Source organism: Anser cygnoides, chromosome 1 (genome assembly GCF_040182565.1).
Source record: "Anser cygnoides isolate HZ-2024a breed goose chromosome 1, Taihu_goose_T2T_genome, whole genome shotgun sequence".
In the NCBI taxonomy this organism is placed as follows: Eukaryota; Metazoa; Chordata; class Aves; order Anseriformes; family Anatidae; genus Anser; species Anser cygnoides.
Genome location: NC_089873.1, coordinates 32,129,862 through 32,154,181, shown reverse-complemented (window position 1 = coordinate 32,154,181; position 24,320 = coordinate 32,129,862). Strand labels below are relative to the sequence as shown.

Below are 24,320 nucleotides of genomic sequence, written 5' to 3'. Positions count from 1 at the left end.
CTTTGTGCATAAGCACAAAGAAAGCAAGAGCAATATTCCTTCTTGTAGTCTAATCCTTGAATAGAGTTAATGAAAATTGTCATCGAAGCCTGAACAGCATAGCAGTTATAACTGCTACAACATTTATAATTCATTTAAAGTGTTCCTGAGACCTTTTCAAGAGAAGGCTACAAACCTGCCATTGCAATGCCTCAATCTCACTAGAAAACAATAGGAGAATATATGCCATACCTGTCTGAAAGTAGAAAAGGGCAGATATCAGGAACTGGCGGTGTGGAAGGCCTTAGTTTGGCCAGAGCCATAATGTGCTCAAAAGTGATGTCAGTCTGAGTGCAGGCATCCACAAGCCGTACATCCTGAGAGCTACCATGAGTTTTGCTAATTGGAGCTCGTCGTAAAACTTGCACTACAATTGGCTCCTTGGCATTGCGAAAAGCTTCCACTGCCTCTTCATGAGTGGCCTTGGAGAGGTCCTTCCCATTGACCTAGAGAAAAACAGAAAAATACACCAAAGAGTATGCACAAGAGAAAAGGCAGCATAAAAACATGGGTGTAAAATATTGGGGGAATAATTTGTGTAGTATATCAAGCTATGTGCTGACATTGACTGAACTTTATTTTGATGTTCATGAAAGAGGTGAGATAAGGCTGGAAGGAGAAATAACTTCTTTAATCTATGATAGAAATTAGAAATGGTTTGAGTAATTCCTTAATTGCCCCAATGGAATCTCAACAAAGCAAAGAAACTAGAGCATTTAAAAAGGACATTTAAAATCAGCTCTCTCATTTTATTTGCCTCATAAAATACAAATAAAAAAGGAGGGTGCCTTTAATTTTCAATTTCAACATTTTCTGTGGCATGCAACTGTAATAAAGGATTTCTGGCACAGTATTGTTATTAATGCAGATGTCAATAAACATGTCGCGGATATCTAAAAAGAAACAAGGCCAGCTTTCAATGTTTTGCCACTTATCTGCTATTGCCATTATACAATCATTAAGACCAAAGATAGGGAGATTTAACTAACGCAGTCAGCTGCTGCTCTTTTAAGAAAAGAGAAATCTAAATCAGACAAACTGAAGAATTTATTTGCTACAAACAGACAACTAATAAAACAGAAAATTACTCTGCAAATGCAGCATAGCTTGGCAAAACTAAAAGACTGTGGCAAGGTTTCTTTCTGCTGCAAGCAAAGCAGAAAATTCCTCCAAGTTGTGTTAGCTCTTAGTATTAAAAAAGGCAACTGCAAGACTTGGTGATGCTAAATTCATATGATTTCAGGTGTTTAGGACAAACTTGCCAATTATTGGCCCATTGCAAAATGTGAGGGCTAATTCACCAATAGCCAGTATCTAAGCCCTAAGGGGCAGTGCAACATCACAGAAAGTTACACAGAAAATACCATTCTGCTCTGTTTCCAGAGCCATGGGACTGCTGTTGACTGTTGCACAACAACATCTAGCCATTGTGAGCTACTGCGGAGATGAGATGATCCTATGCATGGTTTTCTAGTTAGATATGTGAATATCTGAAGGGTACCAAAGACTGATTTAAATTTATAAATTTACTCAGGGTAAAGTATTTACCCTGGGCAAATCTCTACACTGACAGCAAGTCAGAAATGGGATTCTACCACAAGTCAATGCCAAAATTTACTTTGTTGTATAGACTGTGAAGCCCTAAATCTTCTGCTTAATGGACTAAGCCTAAGCCCTCCCAAGAAATGGGACAAACCCTGCAGCAGACTTTTGCTGAAAACAAAACTGCTTTGTCACATTACTCTTTCATTATAGAAATACTTGGAACTTTCTTCAAAAAAAAAAAAAAAAGAAAGATGCAAAAAAGAACAATGCCAGCAAACTCAAATGACACATTCAGCAGCTTTAAGCCTGCCAGGAGAAGCATTTGCAATTAAAAATGTCACATTTGAGGCAACACATGTAACCATGTCTACTCATATGGATGGTTATAATACAGTTGACTATTCATTACATATTTAATATACCAACACAAAATCCTTCTAGAACGCATGCTTAACAACAATGTAGAACCAGCTTTCCTTTGATGCAGCTTCCAAAGAAGCTGTGTCCTTGTAGCCATATCACTCATGAGGACATGTGAAATAACCACACTGTAGTGTGGCCTTCAGTGAGAAGGTCAATTGATCTTTCTAGCTAGCTCTGACGCTGTATGTGGTGATGAGCAAGTTAGAAATGACCTGAATAGATTTCTATACCTAAAAAAGCTCAACACTCACTGTGCTGAATTCCCAGGAACCCTAGAAGTATGAAAAACTGCAACCTAGACTGTGTTCAAGTAATATGAACAGCAACTAGCTTAATCACCTGAATTTAATCCATATGTAGTGTTTCTCTGATGACTGAAGCCAGAAAATGTTAAGATTTTCTCTCTCAAATTATCATGCATCAAATTACAACCTTTGGCTTTGTTAAACTAAGTTACATGGAGAAGTATCAGTCATATACAAGAGGAAGGGCCAGAACAGTTGAAAAACAAGTTATGCTACGAGAAAATCAAAGAAATTTCCCCAAGGAGTGAGCTTCTGCAAACCCTCTCTGATAGCACAAGTTACGCTGCCAGGGTGTTCAGATTCAGCCATGTCTAATAGAGGCAATTAGAGATAAAGCTTCAAGCCTGGGTCTTCTAGTCACTCTTCAGTTCCAGCCTCTGCTTCATTCTTGCTTCTAACTTAGATACTATCAAGGAAACAATTTTCCAGTTTTCACATTTCGGCAGGTTTTATAAAAAGATTGTCCTACAGGCTTTCTGAATAACTCTCATTTCTAAGGCCTTAAAGAACATAAAAATTACTTTCCTGTTTCCCAAAACCCTTTTAATACTTTTTAAAAGTTTCTGATAACAGATATGGTGTTTCTTCTAAGAGTAAGTATTTGGGAAAAAACATTCAACATAGCAGTGTATCATTTTCTTTTCCTATTCAAGTAAAAAGCACACAATCCTGCTGCATCCCACCCGAATCATGTGGTGATTTCTGGCACAAGCTTACAGTTTTATCACAGATTCTTATCAGCGAAGCAAAAAGATATTTGGATAGCGTAAAAATATATATATTAGATTATTTTGGAATACCAGAAGCTCTGTTTATTGACATCAGTCAACACTTATCCAATACCATGAGGTAAATGACATAAATTCACAATAATGCTATTTACATGCAAATTCTATTTCTAATGAATAATAATATTTTAAAATCACGAGTGTGAAAAATCACAAAAGATACACATTTTCATTTATCCTGGCCACGTATGACCTCTATTTTCATTTAAATGCCTGTTCAATTTAAAGATTTTAAAAGCATTCCATCCTTTATGTTGGTTTCTTAAGAAATACAAGCACTTCAGACACCCGATACTTGTTTAAATTGTCACTTGAAGTTCATCAACACACTTTGTCGATCTGCATAAAGGTCACCTAATTTATGAACGCTGTCTTCTGAGGAAGACAATCTATAGCTGAATTACTTGATGCTGGCAGCTGTCCTGCCCACTTGGGGCTGGGAAGAGAGAATTTATTTTAAAACCCAAAGCCAATACTACAGATGGGGTTGGAAGCTCTCTTCACTTAGCTTCTTTAAGGTTTTTCTGCCTCCTGCATCATCCCCCAACTTAACACTCACATATAGTTACCCTGGGAGCTGTAGACAGCTGAGCACTTATTTACAGCAAGCCACTTACAGGTTCTTAGTGGATGATTAAATAAATTCCTTGCCTCGGAAAGGTTACTTTCAGTGGAATCCAGGGTACTATTTTAAGTGGATAGAGAAATCAGTCACTTTTAACAGTCAACACAAAGACATGGGAATACATTTGTTGTAGCAGATGGGCTAATTAATCCACAAGCAAGTTGTGAATGTTAACTAAAGAATATATCTTTCCTCATGTAAACCATCCTCCTGCCCTGTTTGATTAAACTTCTGTTTAATGAACACTCTCCCCCCTTTTGGACACACTGCAAAGCCTGGGCCACTTGTCAACATCTTCCCTTGAGCGACTGGTGGCCACTGGCTGGATCCTGGCCATCCCCTTGCTCTAAATCCAGCCACATGCGAAACTTCATCAGCATCAGAAAATAAACAAGCAAAATGGCTTTGTTTTTGATGCACAAATCAACCGACGTTGGCCAACAGCCATTTCTAACGCCAGCACTACTGTACATAGACTTGTTCCCAGACATGCAGAGGTGAACAGCAGAGAATGAAGGAAGGACAGGACTAAATAACAAAACACTGACTATAAAAAACATAAGCAGATGGTTGTTAGATTATTCTTGCACTTTGTGTTCTAAAAAAATAATAATATACCAGTCCTTCAGTGAAGACTGCTTCCAGGATTTAAGTGCTCGTGGCTGAGAAACAAAATACCCTTGTCTTTAAACACTTTTCTGCTGATTATAGATGTTGGTTATTTTTATTAATGCTGGTCAGAATTTTTGCATCAAGAGTCGAAATACTGAAATGTTTCCTGTAGTCTTTACTTTCCTCATACTATGTATGAAAAGGAAAAAGAAAAAAGAGAAAGGAAAAAAGAGAAAAAGATGTGTAATCACACAAATGCAACCATCACAAAAGGTGTCACATTAGCAACTCATGAGATAACCTCCACCTCTCAGCAAATACCTGGCATATGCAACTTCAAATTTAAGATCGGCTCTGCTGAAGTAAATCCTTGGAGACCTCCTGTTTAATCAGTAAGGGCAAAGGGAAGAATAACCTGAGCATTTTGCTAGACCAGAGATGTCCAGCCACAAGGGTTTCCTGGAGACATGACAGAGATGTTGTCTGACGTGATGATGGAGTTCACAAGGCTCACTGTCCTGGGAGATTTCAACACTCATGCAAAAGATGCCTCTGACCTGACAGGTGCTAAATCTGCTCTCATCACAGCAGTCTCTTCACCTCCAATTTCTGCCCCTAAAATACATCCAGGCAACCACAACCTGGAGTGCATCCTTGGATGGAAAACTGGCAAAAAGGATTGAATACTGTGTCTTACTTTGATCAGGCTTTTTCTTCTTTTTTTTTTTTTTTTTTTTTAGGACAAGAATTTGAGCCCTCCCTAACTACATGACAACCCGAAGAAAAAGAACAAGCAATACTACCTTCTTCTCAAACTTAAAGGTTTTGGCACATACAGCCATTTAAGAAAACTTCCAGTGATGAAGGCTGCCAGGAGTGAGGCTCTCTGGGCAGGATGGGGGGCACAGAACGTGTGACCTACCAGTGACACATGGGTTGGAGAGGACACTGCAACTCTTCTGCTAACGCAAATGTGATAGTTCATCTACAGAAACGGCATTTGACACACTAACCTTTTAGGTTACAGTTCAGCACTAAGCTGCATTTCTTGGGCAAGTTAATCTGAAAGGTATCAAATTCAGCCATTACCCAACACCGCTGTCTCAGTCAGGGTTCAGGCAAGTTCAGTAAAGGGACAACTTTTATTATGCTGGTTAATGACATTTCCTCCTCCTTAGCCAGATGAGTTAAGTGATGCTTCTTCCCATTTGATCCTTTGTTGCCCTGATCGCCAAACCTTGTCAGCCCTTCTAAAAGCTGTATAAATTGCTGAACCCACAGGCTTTGGCTGCTTTCCTCAAGCTGAACCAAAGGCTTACAATAACAACTACTTTTCTATTACCTGTACAGCTTAAGCTTGTCATATTAGCTAGTTTGTGTAGCTGATTCAACAATAGTGAAAACAAACAAACAAACAAACAAACAAAAACATTACTGCAGCCTTCTGTGCGTTTCCCTATGTGTAACCAGCACCACTTCAATTTCCCAATATTTAGCAGCTAACTACTTTGGCTGAAAAGCCTGTGGCTAAGCTTTAACCTAAGTAAGAAAACATAAATGCTACAAGAAGCTCAAAAAAGCAGAAGTATGCTTTTTTTTTTTTTCCACCATATAAAGCTTCTTTCTAGAGAGACACTTCCCAGGGACTTCTCAGCAGTTTTGATTATCTAAACAGCAGCTGTCATAAAGAAACACCCTTCTTTTAACTGACCTCAAGACTGTGCTTCACTTTGTCAGAGTTGTCCACTGTGACCTGTGGGCAGGTCTGACAGCTGCAACTCCTCTCTGTGAAGAACATGACACATCCCCAAAAGACCCCAGAAAAGAGCTGGATGCTGCCTGAAAATGTTGGATAACGAGCTATGCTAGGAAATTCAAGAGACTTTTAAACTGGATTGCAAACAATGCCTCAGGTAGATGTGCTAGGCATGGAGAAAAAGCTCCCATCACAGCTGCAGTGAAACACAGCAAATTAGTGAGCAAGGTAAGCAACACCAAAGTGCTTGAGCAAGTCTGCCTCTCCATCAAATACAAACTTTAGTTCAAAATCTCTTTCTCCATGATTTTACCTTCTCTACCCAGTCATCTCTAACCAAACCAAAGCTCACTGCAACAAGTGTCCCCCAAAACTTTGGGTGCACAATCCCTTTTGTGAATGAAAAGTCAAATCCACAAGTAGCAAAGAAATCACAGAAGCCTTTCTCCTCTCCCTCCCCTCCTTTATGAAGAAGTTGGAGGCTTCAAACCACAAATTTATTGAATGCATACTTGCATTTAAGGTACTGAGCATAAGGAATTGATGGTGTTTTAGATGCATGCCTATAACCTGCTTCCAGCTGTCTGGGTTAAGCATGACCATGACCATAACTGTTGCCAAGCACCTAACTGTCTTCTGATGGTGTGTAGAAAATCAGGCAAAATACCCACTCTAGGAGAAGTCAGCCAAGAAGAGACACTCAACATTTCCATGCCTGAAGTCTCTTAGTGGATCTGGGCCCTCACCTTGAGACATATTTCAGAAAAACACTTGGATCCTACAATGCTGCATTCACACCACCAGGATAACTACGACCACTCCAACAAGTTTCAAAGCTCTACTGAGTTAACAGCTCTAAACTGTGTCCAAAATGTGATCTCAGTTCCTGTACTTCATAACATGACACTAGAGAGTCTGTGCAACTGGAATAAGAATATTCTATCTGCTCACTGGGTGTTAGAGCAACACAAATGTCACGAAGATCCTTTCAACTCCTTTAGTGCTGAACACAGCAACAGCTCAGAAAAGGTTCACTTGAGCTTTGAAAGAGCAAGCAGACTATTATCTGCAGTTCTCTTGGTTTGTGAGTGAAATGAAAATGCCAAATTAAATTTAAGAATCACTGCATTAGTTTCATAGTGAGCTGCTCTGAGACCAGAGCTGGTAGACAAGAATTTGTGAGCAGACATTATTCTCTCTCTCTGACTCCCTCAATATGCCCAGTAGAGGTGTTACTACTTGCTATGGACATCTTTCTTGTCCCTCTTCCAGCTGTTATTCTCAGTTTAATTCCCTTGCTGTGCTGCCTCTGATCTCTCACTCTTCCCTTCTCTCTCAGGCTTTCTTCTAGTCATACTCCACCCTTTTTCTTTCACTGCAGACCCTTGTTTTGTTCCCAGGGTTTAATTTCTCTCGTGCCTTCTGAATTCCTCTTTCCTTTCCTAAACTCTTCTCTGCCCTGTCACTGGCCCTGGCCCCTTCCAGCAGGCTGGGAGCACCATCTCTTGTCACCAACCCACGGTGACAGCTGGACAGTCCGAGCACTTGCGAGTCTGCCTTCACCAGCACCCCCCAGTACTACTCCAAATGCTCGGCTAACCCAGATGGTGATGTAACAAGGCTGGAGTGTATTTACTATGCAAATTGCTTTTAATATTGACAAACAGTTTTTCTGATGATATTACGATTTTGCCTGAGGGCAATAAAGACTAAACTAGCTGTGGCATGCATAAAATACGTTAAGTTACTCCTCGATATAATTAGACCATCATTTATTACATTAATCATTGCAAACTTTTATTTGTGGATAGGATATTAGATAAATCTCTCACTAGATCTACCACATACACCAGCCCTTTGATGGTTGGGAAAAATACAATCAAAGGCCAGCGTGCATGCTCAGAACAAATCATTTTTATCTCCAAGGCCCTGCACTGAATGCTGTATTCTCCTGTGAACTTTACAGTGTTTCTGCTCTTCCACAAGCTCACTCTCCAATTTCTCTTCCAGGGTTATGTATTTTTCTCAGAAAACAGGCACTTCAAAAGGTAGCTGCTATTCAAGTTTTAGGAGATCAAATTAACAATATTCTTTAACCATCTGCAATTCCCCAAGAATAATGGAAGAGGCTGAACGGCAGATTTCAGGAGTCTGTAAACAGCATGTAGTTACTTTTCTCCTTTCAGGGAATTACATCCTACATTTCATTAAAAAATCTTTCTTTCACCTTTAAAAAGAATCCCCAGCCCTCCATGAACTCAGGCAAGGCTGGCATCCCTACACGAATGTTACACTTATCACTGTCATAACAATTCATCCACGTTCAGATGCCTGAAACTCCTGGTCTCCTCTGAACCGAGGAGTTTAAAAAGATAGATGGCTGCCTTCTGGCTAATTGTGGGAGTTCTTTCATTACTATAAAAAGACTTTTTATATCTCAAGTGACTTTATAAGCAGTGAATAATGAGACTTAAAGTCTTTGGAAAAGAGTCCACTGATCAAATGCTAGGATAACTTATGGGCACAGTGACCTTTTCCTCAGTAAGATACTCCAAACTGCTGCTGTTGGCACATTATTAAAATTCCCCATTTAACGGATGCAGTTAAGCATAAGGCAGATTTTATTTTTTATTTTCAAATTCAATTTAAGGTAGCACAGTGAGAGCTCTAGCTCTCCTTGGCCAACGACTAACTCCCACCCGCTCCAGCTGTGCAGGACCAGGACAGACGGCGGTGGCAGCCTGCACAGCTGGCCAGGTTTTGGGGCTCTGCTCCCAACTGCGGCCTCCCTGGCGCTTGGCAATCCTCACCCCAGCCAGGGAGCATGTTTCCTGCCCGCACATCCACCAGCAAGCACCAGCACAATGGGCTTTCTCTTAAAAGCAGCAGCGACGAACAGCTGACAGAACGCTGCCTCCAGTCCAGCTGGTAAGCAGGATTTTTGCCTCGGCCAAGAGGATGATCCACGCGCCAGCGTTTCACGCTGCAAAAAAGCAGCGACAATAAAGCCAGCATCACAGCGTTGAGCCTGGCCCCCTCCCTGAGCGAGACCCTGGCCAGTTCCTGGGTGCTGCCCCAAGGCTAACCAAACCCCACGTCCTGCTGGGACTCTAATCACACGAAGTGCTGAGGGCAGAGAGCTCCCCCCCAGCATCTGCGTTTGCCTTTCTTTAATGAACATGCAACAGACTTGCTCTACTTTAACATGCGTTTCTTACTGTTTATCTGTTTTAATTGTCATTTTGAAGGAACAGAAAAGGCTCCTCCTCCCTTGGAATAAAACTCTGAGGGTTCCTCTCAGTCGTTTTCTATTCTTCTCTCACACTGCCTCGACACTAATCTGACACTGTTGTTCTCCATTTGTTTGCATGGCTTTACTCCAGAAGCAGCATATTGGCGATTTTTTCTGGCATAACAGTACTTGCAAAAATTCCTTCCAACTTTTTACAGGACTAAATGTTTTAAAAATACTTTTCACAAGCTCACACATTTACAGTGGCTTAGCGACAGGGTCTGACACAGCAATAGATTACTACGAAGTTTAATTTCATCCTGCTTCTGGAACACAGCATACGGCAACTTCCTTGATCTCTCTTTCAAAAAAAGAAGAAAATACAACCTCAGAAGAGCTCTTCATCTGATAAAACAAAGCCAGTAATGGGGCCTTACCTGCCATTCAAAACTCAATTGGATGTTTTTGTGCCAGAAAGTTCCCAGCAGTTCTTAGGAAAGCTTAGCAGCTACTTTTATTCGAACACCAAGAGAGCAGGTAAAATTAACTATAGCATCCTTGTACATGTTTAGTTACACACCATGAAAATAAACAAAACTATATAGATGCATATGTAGAGAGATATCTTAATAGAACATACTTGTATCTGTCTCTCCCCTTTTGTTTCTCTTTCTTCTACTTTGATATTCCTTTAAAGATTATTAGTCATGTAGGATTGCTTTACTTTTCTACTGAGTGATGGCTTACTGCACTATCACAGAGATAGCTTTAGTTTTTAGTCTCTGAAGTTAAATTTCCATATTTCTTGTTTGCAGGAAAAACAGTAAGTGATGTTAATGTGAGGACCAGCCTAATTCTATCTTATTTATACAGCACCACAGCTGTGCACGTGGCTTCAGCAGAAAAAGTTGCAGCTCCTTCCTGGCTTAAAATAAATTACAGGTGCTATTTCTATCCTAGTGTTTCTATGTCTGTTCTTCTTTCTGGAGTGTCTCTCTCTGTATCTCTGTCTTCTCTTATCATTTCCTTTCTCTGTTTTATTCCATTTTCCTCTTTGGCTTTCCTCCCTTATCTCTCTCTTGCTCCTTTGATTTCCTTTATTGCCTTGCATTTGGACTCTGCAGCGCTAGCAGCAGCAGCCACTCCTGTAAGATTTCAGTGCTTAACATTTGCAAAGGGAGCCTTCTCCTGTGGTAAGCCTATGTGTAAGACACTCCATGTGGGATTCGGGAGACAATGAGGTTGGATCATTTCTGCAAAGAGCTGTCCAAACATCTGCAACGGGTATTAACTGAGGAAGTTCACATAAAACTCATCACTCTCCTTTTTCCAGGCAGTCCTGGGCGTACAGCAGCACTGTGTTGGAGCTGCTGTTCCAGCTGCAGGCCAGCTCTCCAAGGTACACTGAGGCAGTTAAGGTCCAAGTGGCTGAAAAATTTGTCAGGGAGCTTACACATGGCTGACAGACAAGGATGTGCAGATGGCTGACCACTGAATATGCTGCATGGATCAGATTTGTACCATCGCTGTGCAATACTATGAATATCACTGAAATCCAAGCAGATTTAGAAGAATTTCCATGTTAGCTATTCAGAGGGAAACCTGGCCTTTGGATGCATGTGGGCAGTTCTTGCTGCTTTCAATTGCTGTGCACTGACATCAGATGGGGGAGCTTAGCATACAGAGCAGAAAAGAGCTCTTAACATCAGGAACAGAGTAATGCCTTCCATTCTGCGCAACAGAGTTATCCTTTAACAGGCTTTTCATTATCTTATGTAGAAACAGCAAGAACAACTTAAAACACTGAAAAAACACTGCAGTCCACATTTTACACCTCTTGTACCTATCTATTTAGATAAAATCACCTAGGTGCAAGGACTGTGTCTTTTTGGTTATATAACATCAAGCACTACAGAGCCTCAGACCAAGCAGGGCATTCTAGGGCATTGCTGCAGTAAAAATAATGATCATACATCTGTGCTGAGAATTTAGATGACAAATTACAAGGGGACATGAATTAAAATAGGCATGCTTGAAAATAAAGTTTATGTCCTAAACAATTAAAATACTTTAACCATGGCATGCTGTGGGGTATCAAGACAAGGGCAATGTTCATTTTTGCTTTGTTCTCAGGAATAAAGTCCCTTTTCAAAAGTGCTGGTTTTAAAAAAATAAAAAATAAAAAAATTTAACTTACACAGCATTTCATAAAATAAAAAGATAGGTAGCAGTGAAAGAAGGATATATGGCTCTATTTTTTATGTTATATATCATAAGAGAAGTCTTAGGTGCACTTAAACTGGTAGCATACAAATTTTATACACAGGATTATTTTATAAAAGCAGATATAAGTTCTATATGTGCTTATAAACACAGGATCAAGTAACAGCTATCTAGAAATGCTTTCAACAAGCTTTAAATATGGTATTGTGTTTGTAAAACCAAAGTTCCTGAACCAATGACATAATTTCACCAAAATCAACAACACTGAAAGGTAACATTCCTCAACTGAACTACCTAATGAAGTCTCACAGCTAGATTTTAGGATAGCGTATTTACCATCATAATATATCTTCTGCCTTCTAGTGCTTATTCACACTAACTTCAGTAACCTTCTTCAGTGGGCGGCAAGAAATGTGCCAAAATATAAAATTTCTACTTGCAGAAACCAAAACATGATGTTGCAATGTCACTGCTTGTAGAAGCTTTGTTTGTACATTGAAGAACAGGACGCTGGCAGGAGGGAGCATCGCAGCCTGCAGCTGGATGGATATACAACATCCATGTGCAAATTTCAACCAAGTCCTTATTCTGGGTGCTCTTATAACTCAGATGTATCTAGATTCAAGGGTTTGTTCTCGGCTTATTTGTAGAAGAGGTTATGTTTTAGAAAGGCTCAGTTGTAGAAAAGCATGTTTTCCCCTTAAATTCAAAATCAAACAGGCTCCTACTTCAAAACCCATATCATGCAGGACCTGAAAGCAGCTTTCATGTTACAACTGATAGGTATATTCTTTAAGAAAGCCAGGTTCCTTTAAGCTTCCATTGTAAGATAGCACTACAAGCTAACAAAGTAAAATGTCACAGCATAAAGTTACTGGAGAAAAGAACTGTGGCTGAAAATCAGAGGGCTCCAATAAATTGAGAAATGTCTGAAGCCAGTTCATCACAGCACGACAAAATTTGAACAAACCTTCCCCACCTGAAGAGAGGCAGACAGGCGTAAATCATGCCCAGCAATCAATTCTGCTATTTGAATTCATCCTGACACTTGTTGGACTCAGTTGTTGACATGGAACTGTGGCAGAAAGGCCAGGCCACCGGGGAAATTTGGCCAGCTTCCACATCTGAGAGTCAACCACCTGACTGCAGGTCTCCAGCTCTCTTTGCACCACTCTTTGTTCCCAGCATAAAATGTTTTGTCCTCTGTGTTTCAGGTCTGCCTCCAAAATCTCATGATCAAAAAAATTCTTTAATTATGGTTCATCTAAGGGACAGGAAGTACTAGGTGAAATTCCACCCAGAAATAGCACAGGTAACTTCTCAGGCAGACAGTTTTAAAATAAAACAACTAAGTTAATATTCATTACACTGTTTCTCATTGTGACTACTTTGCTGTTAATTATTGATATTGTGTTAGACAACAAGCAAAACATCTGAGAAAAGGGACTGCAGATTTCCAATTCTGTCAAAATTCAGTATTTGCATACATAAGAAACAATCCTGCCCTTGATGGAGATTCTCAGACAAGAAGATTTTTGTGGGAAAGAATTTGCATACTGGCCTCCAGTGCTTTCATTAATAAATATCAAATGGAAATACCATCACGCTCTTGTATATGTGCTGTCAGTACAGAAGTCTCACTGAAGCAGAGTTAAAGTAGTCAGTGCTATCTTACACACATTCAGAACATGCTTTTTTTTTTCCCTGCTGCCCCATCCAAAACTCAGCTTTAGGAAACCTGGGAAATGAAGAGGTCAGGTGCCTAGCCGTGCAATCTTCATCTCCAGCTTCCCCTGAAGCCTGCTGCAGTCAGTAGAAATTAGCTGCAGGCAAGCCATCACATCCAGCACATCGCACAGCTCTGTCGAGTGAAAGAGGGATTACTTGGAGCAGCTTGTGGTACCGAGATCTCAGAGAGGGAGATACTGTCCCATCTGACAGCCTCATGCATGATCATTAGATGATGTGCCTGAGTACCAAAAGGGACTGAGCATCCTCATTTCCTCCTTGCATTGCTAGGATAGGAAGAACCACAGAGCCCCTCAGCTGTCAGGCAGGAGGTGCACAGGGTCTGTGGGGTAAGTGAAGAGGCACTGCACACAACAGGCTGAAAACAGACTCAAAGGCACTTCTGGTGCTGCTGTTGAAACCTTGCAGTTAAGCATCCAATTCTCCCCAGCTGGTAGTCCCTTTTCCTTCAGGTCCAGGCTAGTCAGACAGACTTCTTAAAAATCAGGAACCCGAAGGAATACAAGACCTTCCCTTAAAAAATAAGGACATTAGGGAGCAGGGGCAGCATTAGCTGCAAATTGACACAGTAGCCTAACAAATAAGCTATTTGCCTAGAAACAGTGAAACCTGAACTCGGCATAAGGGAGTGTGAAATCACGTCTTTCACTCTGCAAGAGTCTATCCATCAGGTTACCAGATATTTTGGAACAAAAGAAATTATGTACCACTTTTCAAAGCTATAATTGACAGTAATTAAATATCACGTAGGCAGCTAACAAGTAGGGTTGAAGATAAGGAATTAGTGCGGGCAGGTAAAGATTACTCTCTTGAAATGCTCCGTCCTTCCTGAGCTCCATTCCAGTCAAATGAGTTCAACAGCCATGATCAGAAGTCTCCAGGTAGTGGAGCAAATGACAAAAGTAAGAGGTCTAGTCTTAATCTCTTGCTCTCTTCTCTTCATTACATTCGTATTATTGTACTTCCCTAAATCATGACTTATTACATTGTTTCTCTTTTTCTCCACCTTCTTCCCTCAATATTTAGCCTTCCCCCTCTCTCTTCACCTTCTGTCTGCCCCCACCAAGGTACCCAGGTAAGATTCCCAGTCCTGCTGAAGCCACCGGTATTTTAGATGACATTAGACATGTCATTAGGAACTGACAGGTGAAGTTTGCTGATATTTCTGCAAAGGTTACTAACAAAAGTATTAACCAAGATCAGTGCAAAGACAAACCCCTCTGGAGCTCCAGCAGTAACCTCTCTCCATCCTTTCACTTTCCTTTTTAACCCTGCATGCAGATAGGTATTCCTCGGGAGTCAACTCCATACCCTGCTTACAACTGCCTACCTAACCATCTCTGTTCCTTTAGCTAGCATTTTCCCTTTAAATGCCACCTCAGGTATTTTTGTTTATCAGAAGTCCAGATAAGCCAAACCTACTATATATTCTTTCTCAAGATAAAACATTTGCTAATCAAAAAATCTATCAGGTTAGCCTGGCTTTGTAACCATCTACCTCTGCTTAGTCCGTGATTCATTACATCCCACTTACCCTTTGCCTCCCCTATATCTAATCATCCTGTTCTTCACCTTCTACACTGTGTATGTTGAACTTGAAGGCTTGCAAATCCCACACTGATCCTAAGCATAGATAAACCATTTAGTTTTATTCCACCATCTCCAGCATACTAAACTAGTTTAACAAATCTCCTTATTAATCCTGGCTACCACTGCTCTCTACAGTGATGTCCCTCATCTCACAGTTATGCCGGTATAGCTAATTCTGGGGGCTGTGCAACAAACTCAATCACTGGAGGGAAAAAAATAAAATAAAATAAAATAAAATAAAAAAAATAAAACAAAATAAAACAAAATAAAATAAATAAAATAAAATAAAATAAAATAAAATAAAATAAAATAAATCATCTTATTACAATGTTAGGGTCTTTATCCTATAGACAAATACCTTTTCCCTCCCCTCCAAACATTGACGTTTGCAAATCCTTCTGAGAGGCTTTTAATGTTTCTGCTTGACTCTGAATGATTACATCTCCCCAAAAGAGAGTTGTCTTCAAAAGGGGCAGACTGTGATTAGACGACTATTCTCCATTAGGTTGGACTTCATGTAACTGGCCAGACACAACACATGGTCAGCATACAGAGAGCCAACTGGCTCTTCAGGTTGAAGAGGAAGACAGCAATCTCTCTTGACTACTTAACACCTTGCATTTGCAGTTAAACTTCTCTGATGCAGACTTACATGAGGCTCATGTGTACATTGCAAGAGTAATTATGCTGTTTCCAGTTTTGCCCCCAGGTAGTAGTCATATCATACACAAGATGGGGCATCAAGCAGATGAAATGTATGGAACATGATCAAATCTGAGCTCTGATTCCTGAACACACACAAAAAAGTGTAATATTTTATTTCAGTCTTAAGAAAACCTACCTTTCTGGGAGAAGACAGCTCAGAAACCTCAAGTGACCTAAAACTCACAACACTGGCACTGAACTTTAAAAATAGAGAGACTTGTGTTTCACCATAATAAAATCAACAAGGACTATACTCTGGACATCCTTTGGTATCACACAGCATTGGTAACATGAGATAAGAAGCAATTCTTCAGCATTCACCTCCATCTCTGTTTCATCTCTAATACTGCCAGTAACATATTTCAGCAGCTCACCAGCTTTACAATTAACTGACACAAGCTGAAAACTATTTTCACCTAAACATCATCTAACTTTCACATAAGACCTATGCCTGTACTTCCCAACCATTTTTTTTTTCTGCATATCCATCTGAAGAGATTATTTCCTTCAGTTGGTTGTCAATGGGTAAAAGCAACAAGCTCCAACAACTGAACAGCGATTTTTGTAAGCTTTATGGAGGACCAACCTTTAGGTAACTTAGGTGATATCCCCTACTCCAAATCAGGGAGCAACCAGATAAACAGATGAGGAATTAAGAGAGAAAAGATCAGGCATTGAAATAAAATGGATGAAGACAGGAAGAGAACAAACTTAAAAATGCTGGAAAATTATAAATATACTTTATTATGGCTTTTGGTAAGGCAGGGATAATATCTCCATTAGCACGTAACACCATTCAAGAGTGTTGTAAACATATTTCCCAGGATGAAGTCTGATTTATACAGCCTTGGACAGAAATTATTCTTCTCAAGTCTTATAAAAGCAGAAAAAAGTGTTCACTCAGCATGGTTGCAAGTTCCACAACTACAACACAGTGGAGACTCCACTGCTTCTTGTGATGCTTTCTGTGGTGCTGTAAGTTAGCTCAAATGTCGTTTAATTTTCTTTAGAGTAATATTTTACAGGCTGTTAATCCAGAAAGTGGATTATTGCCTTTAGGTATTTTGTGAAAAAAAATAAAAATTGAAAACAACTGAGGTATTTCATTCAGAATAGCTGTTGCTGTGCATGGGCAATCATTTATTTCCCTCCCATAATGTATTAGCCTTCTGAGCACTTGGACTTCCTACTTTCACTAGCATAGTTGACTGTAAATCCCTCAGAGCCCGGCCTGTCAATTATCTGTGAATTTAGAAGGACTTACACAAAGATTGTAATGAGCTGGATTTGAAAGAGGACATAAAAGTATGAGGTATTTATCCCGAAGCCTGGAAGAGCTATATTGGAGATGCATATTGTGTCATCTCTTGCACTTAGACAATGAGGGGGTTTGTTTGTTTGTTTGTGTTTTCATTTTAAAGTTATCTTACAGAAAAATGGAAACGGAGATGGGAAATAAACAAAGCAGGACTGAGAATGCCCAAGGTCTGTCTTTATCACTGGCTTGGCCTGGTGGTCTTTGCACAGCCACTTAACTTGATTTAAATTTGACTCAGTTTTTATTGCCTGCTGTTATGCTGAAGGTAAAATCTGCAAAGATTGAACAATCCCACCTGAAAAGGCCATTGGTGGGTAATGCATGCAGTAAGGGAAAAAGGGTTCTCATTCAATTTTGTGGAACCCCAGAATGGCTGAGGCTGGCAGGGCCTCAGTAGCCCACCTGGTCCAAACCCTGCTCCAGCAGGGACACCCAGAGCAGGCTGCCCAGGGCCATGTCCAGGAGGCTTTTGAAGAGCTCCAAGGAGGAGACCCCACAGCCTCCCTGGGCAGCCCGTGCCAGTGCTCAGGCACCTGTACAGTAAATAAGTGCTTCTTGATGCTCAGATAGAACCTCCTGTGTTTCAGTTTCTGCCCACTGCCTCTTGTCCTGCCACTGTCTCCTTTCTGCAGTATGGCAGGTGAGGGAGTTTTCCATGTCATAGCCTGGCCCGTTTTGTACAGCATAAATTAGCTTTATGGAACAAGGTGGAGGGGAGTCCTCCTCAACTACAAAAGGGAGAGGATCAGAGTCAAATAGCTAATCCACTGAGAAAATAAAGTCTTGCAGATCGTTGTGCTGGTTTTACCCTGATCCATTGCAGTTTGGTGGATGACAGCACAGCAGAGATCTCTGGACATGGCACGCTGACAGTAAACAGCTTAGCCTGCTTAGGTAACAGATGTTCAAGAGCTTCCAGCTAACAAGCTCTCCTCTAACATAAACAACAGCCTAGTGATATATATATTTTATACAGAATGTAAGATCTTTTATTTGATATATATGCAGAGCACCACCTCCAAGCACGGCACATGCCTGTTATGCTGCATCTCAGAAACACTGCGTGGCTGAGTTAATGTTTGCAAAGCAATTCTGAATCTCAAATAAGAGCACAGTATCAAAGCAAATTGTAATAAGTACAGATCTTCAAGTCTGATAAAGGCTACAGCAGCAGCACAAAGCAATAACAGTGAAAGTTATGACCGACATTTGACCCTCAACTCGTTCATGTACTTCCAAATGTCACCAATGTTTAGGACTGATACTGGGTGTGTTAGAGATGGGAAATCACAGAGCCATGTTAGCATGAATAGGACAAATTGTCATGCCAGAGTATCTGCATTTCCCATCTATCTGACATCTGAAGGACTCCATTAAGCTCTGGACACCAGCTGGCACACAGTTGATGCCACAGATGTAAATAGCTTGAAGGTACAGATCCTGGAAAATGGGAAGACTGCAAAGAACAACCTCCAGCTGGGAGCACTGTGCACAGCTCTGTCCAGCTCTGCTGCAGGCATATTTCCTCTGAAACAGCCTGGCACACTGCTGGCACCAGGAACAGCTCTGCTCAGAGGTTTCTGACTCTCGGCCTCAGTAACATAGTGGATACACGTGCAGTTAACCACATAACTGGGGTCTCTGCATATTTAACTTTCACATTGTAACACATGGATGCAGCTGGGTCAGGACACTACTATGGTTTGCTTCTAACTCATACCTGTTAACAGAGCCAGGGACTGCTCAGGTTGGAGAATTGGAATCAGCGCTCCCCTTTGGAGCTCCTCACACTGCATGAGAAAGGTTCTTAAACCACCCTTCATAGGATGTTTGACACCTTCAGAAACTCCCTTCTGTGTCAAAAAAAAATGGGCTGGGGAAGTCCTCAGGATAAAGGGAAAAGGCTAGGATATATGTTATTGTGTACATTAACTAGCCCACTGGAAAGAACACATGTAAAACAAGGTTTGTGACATGCAAAATTAATCTAATTAAATTAAAAAAAGGTCTGAAAAAGTTAGAGGCATATTTGATGAGAGGCCAGAATATTGTTGCCTGAAGTAGAAATATATTTATAGACCAAGATGTGCAAAACTGGAACGTAATTTTTGCCAAGTACAAATTAAGCTAATGTTCCATTAAAAGCTGTCGGCTCGTATGCATTAAAAACATGAGATTAGGACACAGGCTGTGCTATGACAAACTATCTGTGCAGAGGCATGATAGGGACTTGAACACCATCTTTCTGCTTCTCCTGTGGCGTATTGAGGATGGGCTTTCTGAACCCTAATATTAATCCAAACAAAGGTGTGCTTTCTTCCTAGCAAAAGACCTTGGCAATGGGTAAAAAGAGCAAAAAAGTATGAAACCATATGAGAGGTAAGGCAGTACTTCTGGAGACAGTAGATATAATTTTGCTCGTCCACACCACTTGAGGCTCATGGATGGGATAAAATTAGAGCCTCATGGTTAGAGGGCCCACCAAGAAGCAGATGATCTGAATTTAAGGCCCTCTGCAAATTAGAGGGCTCAAACTTTGACAAGACATTGCTCTAACCACGGGGCCATGAGCTGGTGTGCACTGAGTAACTCTGTTGCCACCAAAGGAAAGGAACAAACGCAGAAGTGACTGGTGGGGGACACAAGAATAGGCTCCTTCCTGAGCAAAGTACATTTGGATGCTTGTGCTCTAATACTCTCCTTGCTCATCAGTAGAGCCTTTCCAGTCTCTAGAATGTGCTCCAGCCAGAGGCAATGCGCCCCTGACCCAAACCCAGTCTTTCTTTATTTTTCGACTAGTGTGACATAAATTGTCAGCTACCCTCACACCAGGCATTTGAGCTCCAGAAAACATCCTGTCCTCTTTTAAGGAAAGTTTCACTATCTCCAAACTAATTTCCCAGAGATCTCCATTGAAAATAGTTTAGCAGTGATGAGTGATATTTCAAGAATACTGACGGCATGCAGAAAAACAAAACCTGTGGGATTCTGGCAAGAGCTCTTAGCTCCCTTGGCCACTTTGGAAAATTTAGCCCTATCTTTATTCATAAATCACTGAGGAAAACATAGCTCTAAATGATGCCACATGACAGTCAGTTCATCAAAACAGGATTGGGATGCAAACACCCACACAGCATGAAGGAATTTAGGGGAGACTGCCAAACTTTGAGGACAATCTAGAAAGAGCTTGCACAAGGCAATCTGCACACTAAAAAGCAAATGTCTCCATCTTTGTAAGTCAGTCTCTGGTGACGTTTTTTTTTTTCTTTTTTTCTTTTTACTGTGGCTGGTTGGTATGCTCTTTTCCACATTTGCCTCATCAAAGCAATTATTACCTGTGGCCTTTAGAAATTATTTTCTAAAGATAAAACAATCATGCCAAGGACTAGCAAAAGCTCTCCACTGTTCCACATCTGCACAAATTACCTTGTGTTTCAAATAATTTTATGTACATTTAATCACTACAGATTAATCAGATGGCATAGAGAAACCAGCAAAACACTGAAAAGCTAACTTCAGTTTAAGTGTGCGTGCAGCTAACTTGTGGCTTTTTAGAACAATTTTAATTAAAAGTACTAGAAAAATCATCCAGCTGAAAATATTGGGAGCTTTGGGATGGGCTTAGCATAGCTAATTAATTGTATATTTAATCAAAGAAGCCTTTGGCTGTAATTAATAATCTATTTTCCTCTGGTAATAAATATAGTGATTCTGTGAAACTGAATATATAATTCATAGAATGCCGTATGTATGGAAGATCCATGCTGAAGAGAGATTGTTACAATTCCAACCTTCAGAGAACAGGTTGTTTTCCTATTAAATATGCAAGACCATTTTGAAATCAGCTTTAGAAGTCATGTCATAACAACAGTTTGTGAAAAAGATGCCTCAAAGTGTTACGGATTCCTCTGAAAAAGGAAAAATAATCTGAAATGACAGTAGGTTTGAATGAGCCTGACTTTCCCAGTGAACCGTAGAAAGAATGCAAGAGAAGTCCCACTGGCTCAGAGCAATGCTCCATCTAGGTAGCCTGCTTCCAGCAATGGCAACAGGAAATGCTATGAAGAGTGAGCTTGTGAGACCAGCTACTTTTGGTAAGCCATTCCCACGTACTCTCCCAGGAGCTAAAAGTATTTTGCAGATCATCTTTTAAAAATGTCAGTTGCACAGAGAACCTGAAAAACCTTTTTCACTTTGTTTCTAAACAGTAGAGAGTATAATAGGTGGCAGACTTCCAACTCCAGCCAACCAGACGAAATGCTGGATTTGATCCACACAACCAGATGAAAACACTCCCATTAATGCAGCATAAACCTTCTAGCTTCAAGAGTCACAGAAACGCTCATCCATCTACTCGTGCAACGAAAGCCAAAAGCTGCTTCAGCATTTTTTCTACTAGAGGCTTCCTTTCATTTATATGACACAAATTCCCAAATGTGCTGCTGTAACATGTTTTATCATGTGATCCTGCACTGAATTATCTCCACTCCTTTACTGGGTAGATGCAAATTTAAATGAAATAGCTATATTAATCTAATGCCATGCATCTTCTGCTCCTAAAATATCTAATGCTCTAATATAAATAACAACTTTGATGCTCCGCTTGCTTAGTTAGTTCAGAATGCAAAACATTGTATCTGCATTGAAATGTGGCATTACATTTTAACAGTAAAAATACTTTCTCACCTTTTCTCTCCGTTAACACAAGAGACTGACTAGAAAATTATCAGTCTGATGCACCCTCCTGATATAATTAAATTGGCAAACAGATTAGATATTGATCTGCTAGCAAACACATATTGATGAATACCAGCTTATTGGGAGTTAGTGTTGAAATAGAAATGGATGCTTCATTTATAACATATATATATATATATATATATATGCACACACTGCAACCTCTGGTCATTATGATGGGACCACAGTAAATTTTTACAGATCGTTGCTTTTACTCAAACACACACAGGTACAGCTGATGTGCATAGATTTTGTAACATTACAGGCACTTTTCCTGTAGGAAAACCTAACAGCCATTCCAGTTCTCTTTTCCTGTCTCTTCTTCTACTTTCTGTGCATCTGTTACACATATATCCTCTTCACATCTAGGAATCATAACCTGCTCTTCCTGATACTCATACAAATACTACTTTTTTCAGTGTGTTGTAGAAATTTAAAGGTGCGAGTTGGCAGCAGGCAGATTTCTGGAAGCCTTCCCCAAGAACCTCATTTTCACAGGCCATTTTTTCAACAGGACACCACAAAAGGTAAGCACCCAAAACCTGGGGTTGAAACCTGACTATAAAGTCATCTTTATTTCTTAACTCTATCTTGCCTGAGAAAGGTATAGCATTTAAATGATTTTCTCTTTTCAGAAAAACTGGGAACTGCATTTAACTACACACTCTCACATTGCCTTCCAAGAGCTACAGTTAGGCCTTTCTACATAGCTAACAAGTCCTAATGATGCTCAGCTCGTCCTTCAGCCTTGTTCTTCCCCATGCAAAAATGCCCCTGGAACAAGATTCTGCAAACTAACTACAAGCGAAGCAGCAAAGGGGCTTACTCTGCATGTTTACTCCGTAACTAGTATTCCCTAACAGCAAATCAATTTCAATATTTAGTCACATTCCCCTCCATTCTGTTGGAATTCATTGCAGCTATCTGCGCTTCATTTGGCACACTTTCCATTGCCTAAAGTATCATTGTTACTTTTCAAGACTTTTTCTAACTACGTGATAGTAAATACTATTGGAATAAAACCAGAAATGCATATGTTGGTTATATGCACAAAGAATTGAAGAAAAAAGCATGAATTTTGAAGAAAAATGCATGAACAATTTGCATTTGGGCTACATCTTGACAACAGGATTTCCTAGTGTTTTCTACCCAGCCCTCTTTTTAGAAGATGTCAGCATATAGATGTGTTAAGCCTTACTCAGGCAGTTTGTTCTATAAGCAGTAAAGAAAAGAAACTGGTCTGTAGTAAACACAGATGTTGGAAGAGAATCAATCAAACTGCAACCACGGAATTTGAGGCATAAAACCATTCATTTCCACCTATGAATCTTCCACAGCAAGGCATTTGCTGCCAAGGTATAATACCTTAGGGCAGCACTGATCAGAAGATAAAGATGATATTTTAAAGAAGTCAAAACGAACAGGATTGATCAACAACCATGCATGTAAGAAAAGTAATAAAAGTAGATGAGGCAGTGTGTTCATCTACACATAGTATCAGTAACCATGTATCACTCACATTACATATCCTAAAATGGTAGAAGTCTTCTTATCTATAACACTTATTATGTATGTCCTCAAGCTTTGCTTTCTATTCTTTCACACAATTGCTTCCCACTGCATATTTCATGGAGAAGGAGGCTGAAAAGTGGTATGGTTAATAAATGGAACCTTTAAAAAGTTTGGATTGCTCTTGTTTTCACAGGCATTATCACAGCAGAAATCATTCATCTATTCTGTTTTGAGTAGATTCCCTACCTCATACTTAGTGAAAACAGAAGTGCATCAAAAACAGTAAGAATGAAAATCTGATTGAAGAACAAAAAAGATCAAAATGCTGCTTTATATGTCTTACTGCTGATGCATACATTTGGAATTGGCTGTAAAAAGGTACAAGAGCAGCTGTACATTAAAAAAAAAAAAATCAAAACACAACAAAGCAGGTGGCTTTGAAAACGTCAGAATATGCAATGTGTCCCTTTTCTGCTCTAAGAGATGGAATTGGACTTAATTTCATCCTTGTTTTCAATAAATGGTCTAATAGAAGAGCATTTCTCTGTTTCAGTGACACACAATACAGAGTCTGTCATGGTATTATTGCTACTATTATCTAAAGACATCAGAGTGAAGTATGTACAACAAGATAATGTATCATCCAGAAGAAAAGGTCATGCAGTGGGTCCAAAATTTGCTGATTCTAGATATATGCACAGTTGTATACCCTGCATTACAATCACATTTCTGATGTATTGCCAGAGTGCATGATAGGAAGTTTATGGTGCAATGCCAATTACATGACAACTGTGGGAGAACAGACAATTGTTGATCCAGCATAAAGTTAGAATGGTGCAGACAGATGATATCTGATTTGGTATTAAGCTTAAGCCTGCTGGTAAGAAATTAGCCAATCGACATTTTTCAACAAAACTGAGCTGGAATATGAACTTTAACTCAATGGCAAGTACAATCTAATCACAGAATTTGCTGTCTTCTATTTACGAACTCTTGAGCGGCATTTACTGTATCACTGAATGACAGCCCAAGATAGCTGGGGAATATACACAGAATTTAGCCAGGCAAGCTTTTCTTCCCATCCAAAGCAGACACAGAAACTTTAAAGGAAATGAGGACTGCAGAAAATGCTCTGAATTAAACCAACCTGTATTAATGACA

General features: G+C 40.0%; 1 protein-coding gene across 5 annotated transcripts in view; it reads right to left on the bottom strand.

Moving 5' to 3' along the window:
* PDZRN4 (PDZ domain containing ring finger 4) overlaps nt 1–24,320 on the bottom strand; it is a 269,511-nt gene that overhangs the window by 42,741 nt on the left and 202,450 nt on the right. For all 5 annotated transcript variants that reach the window (XM_066991970.1, XM_066991964.1, XM_048065897.2 and 2 more), the window contains one exon: nt 232–485. In XM_066991970.1, the coding sequence (XP_066848071.1) occupies nt 232–485 (254 nt within the window). The remainder of the gene's footprint in view (nt 1–231; nt 486–24,320) is intronic.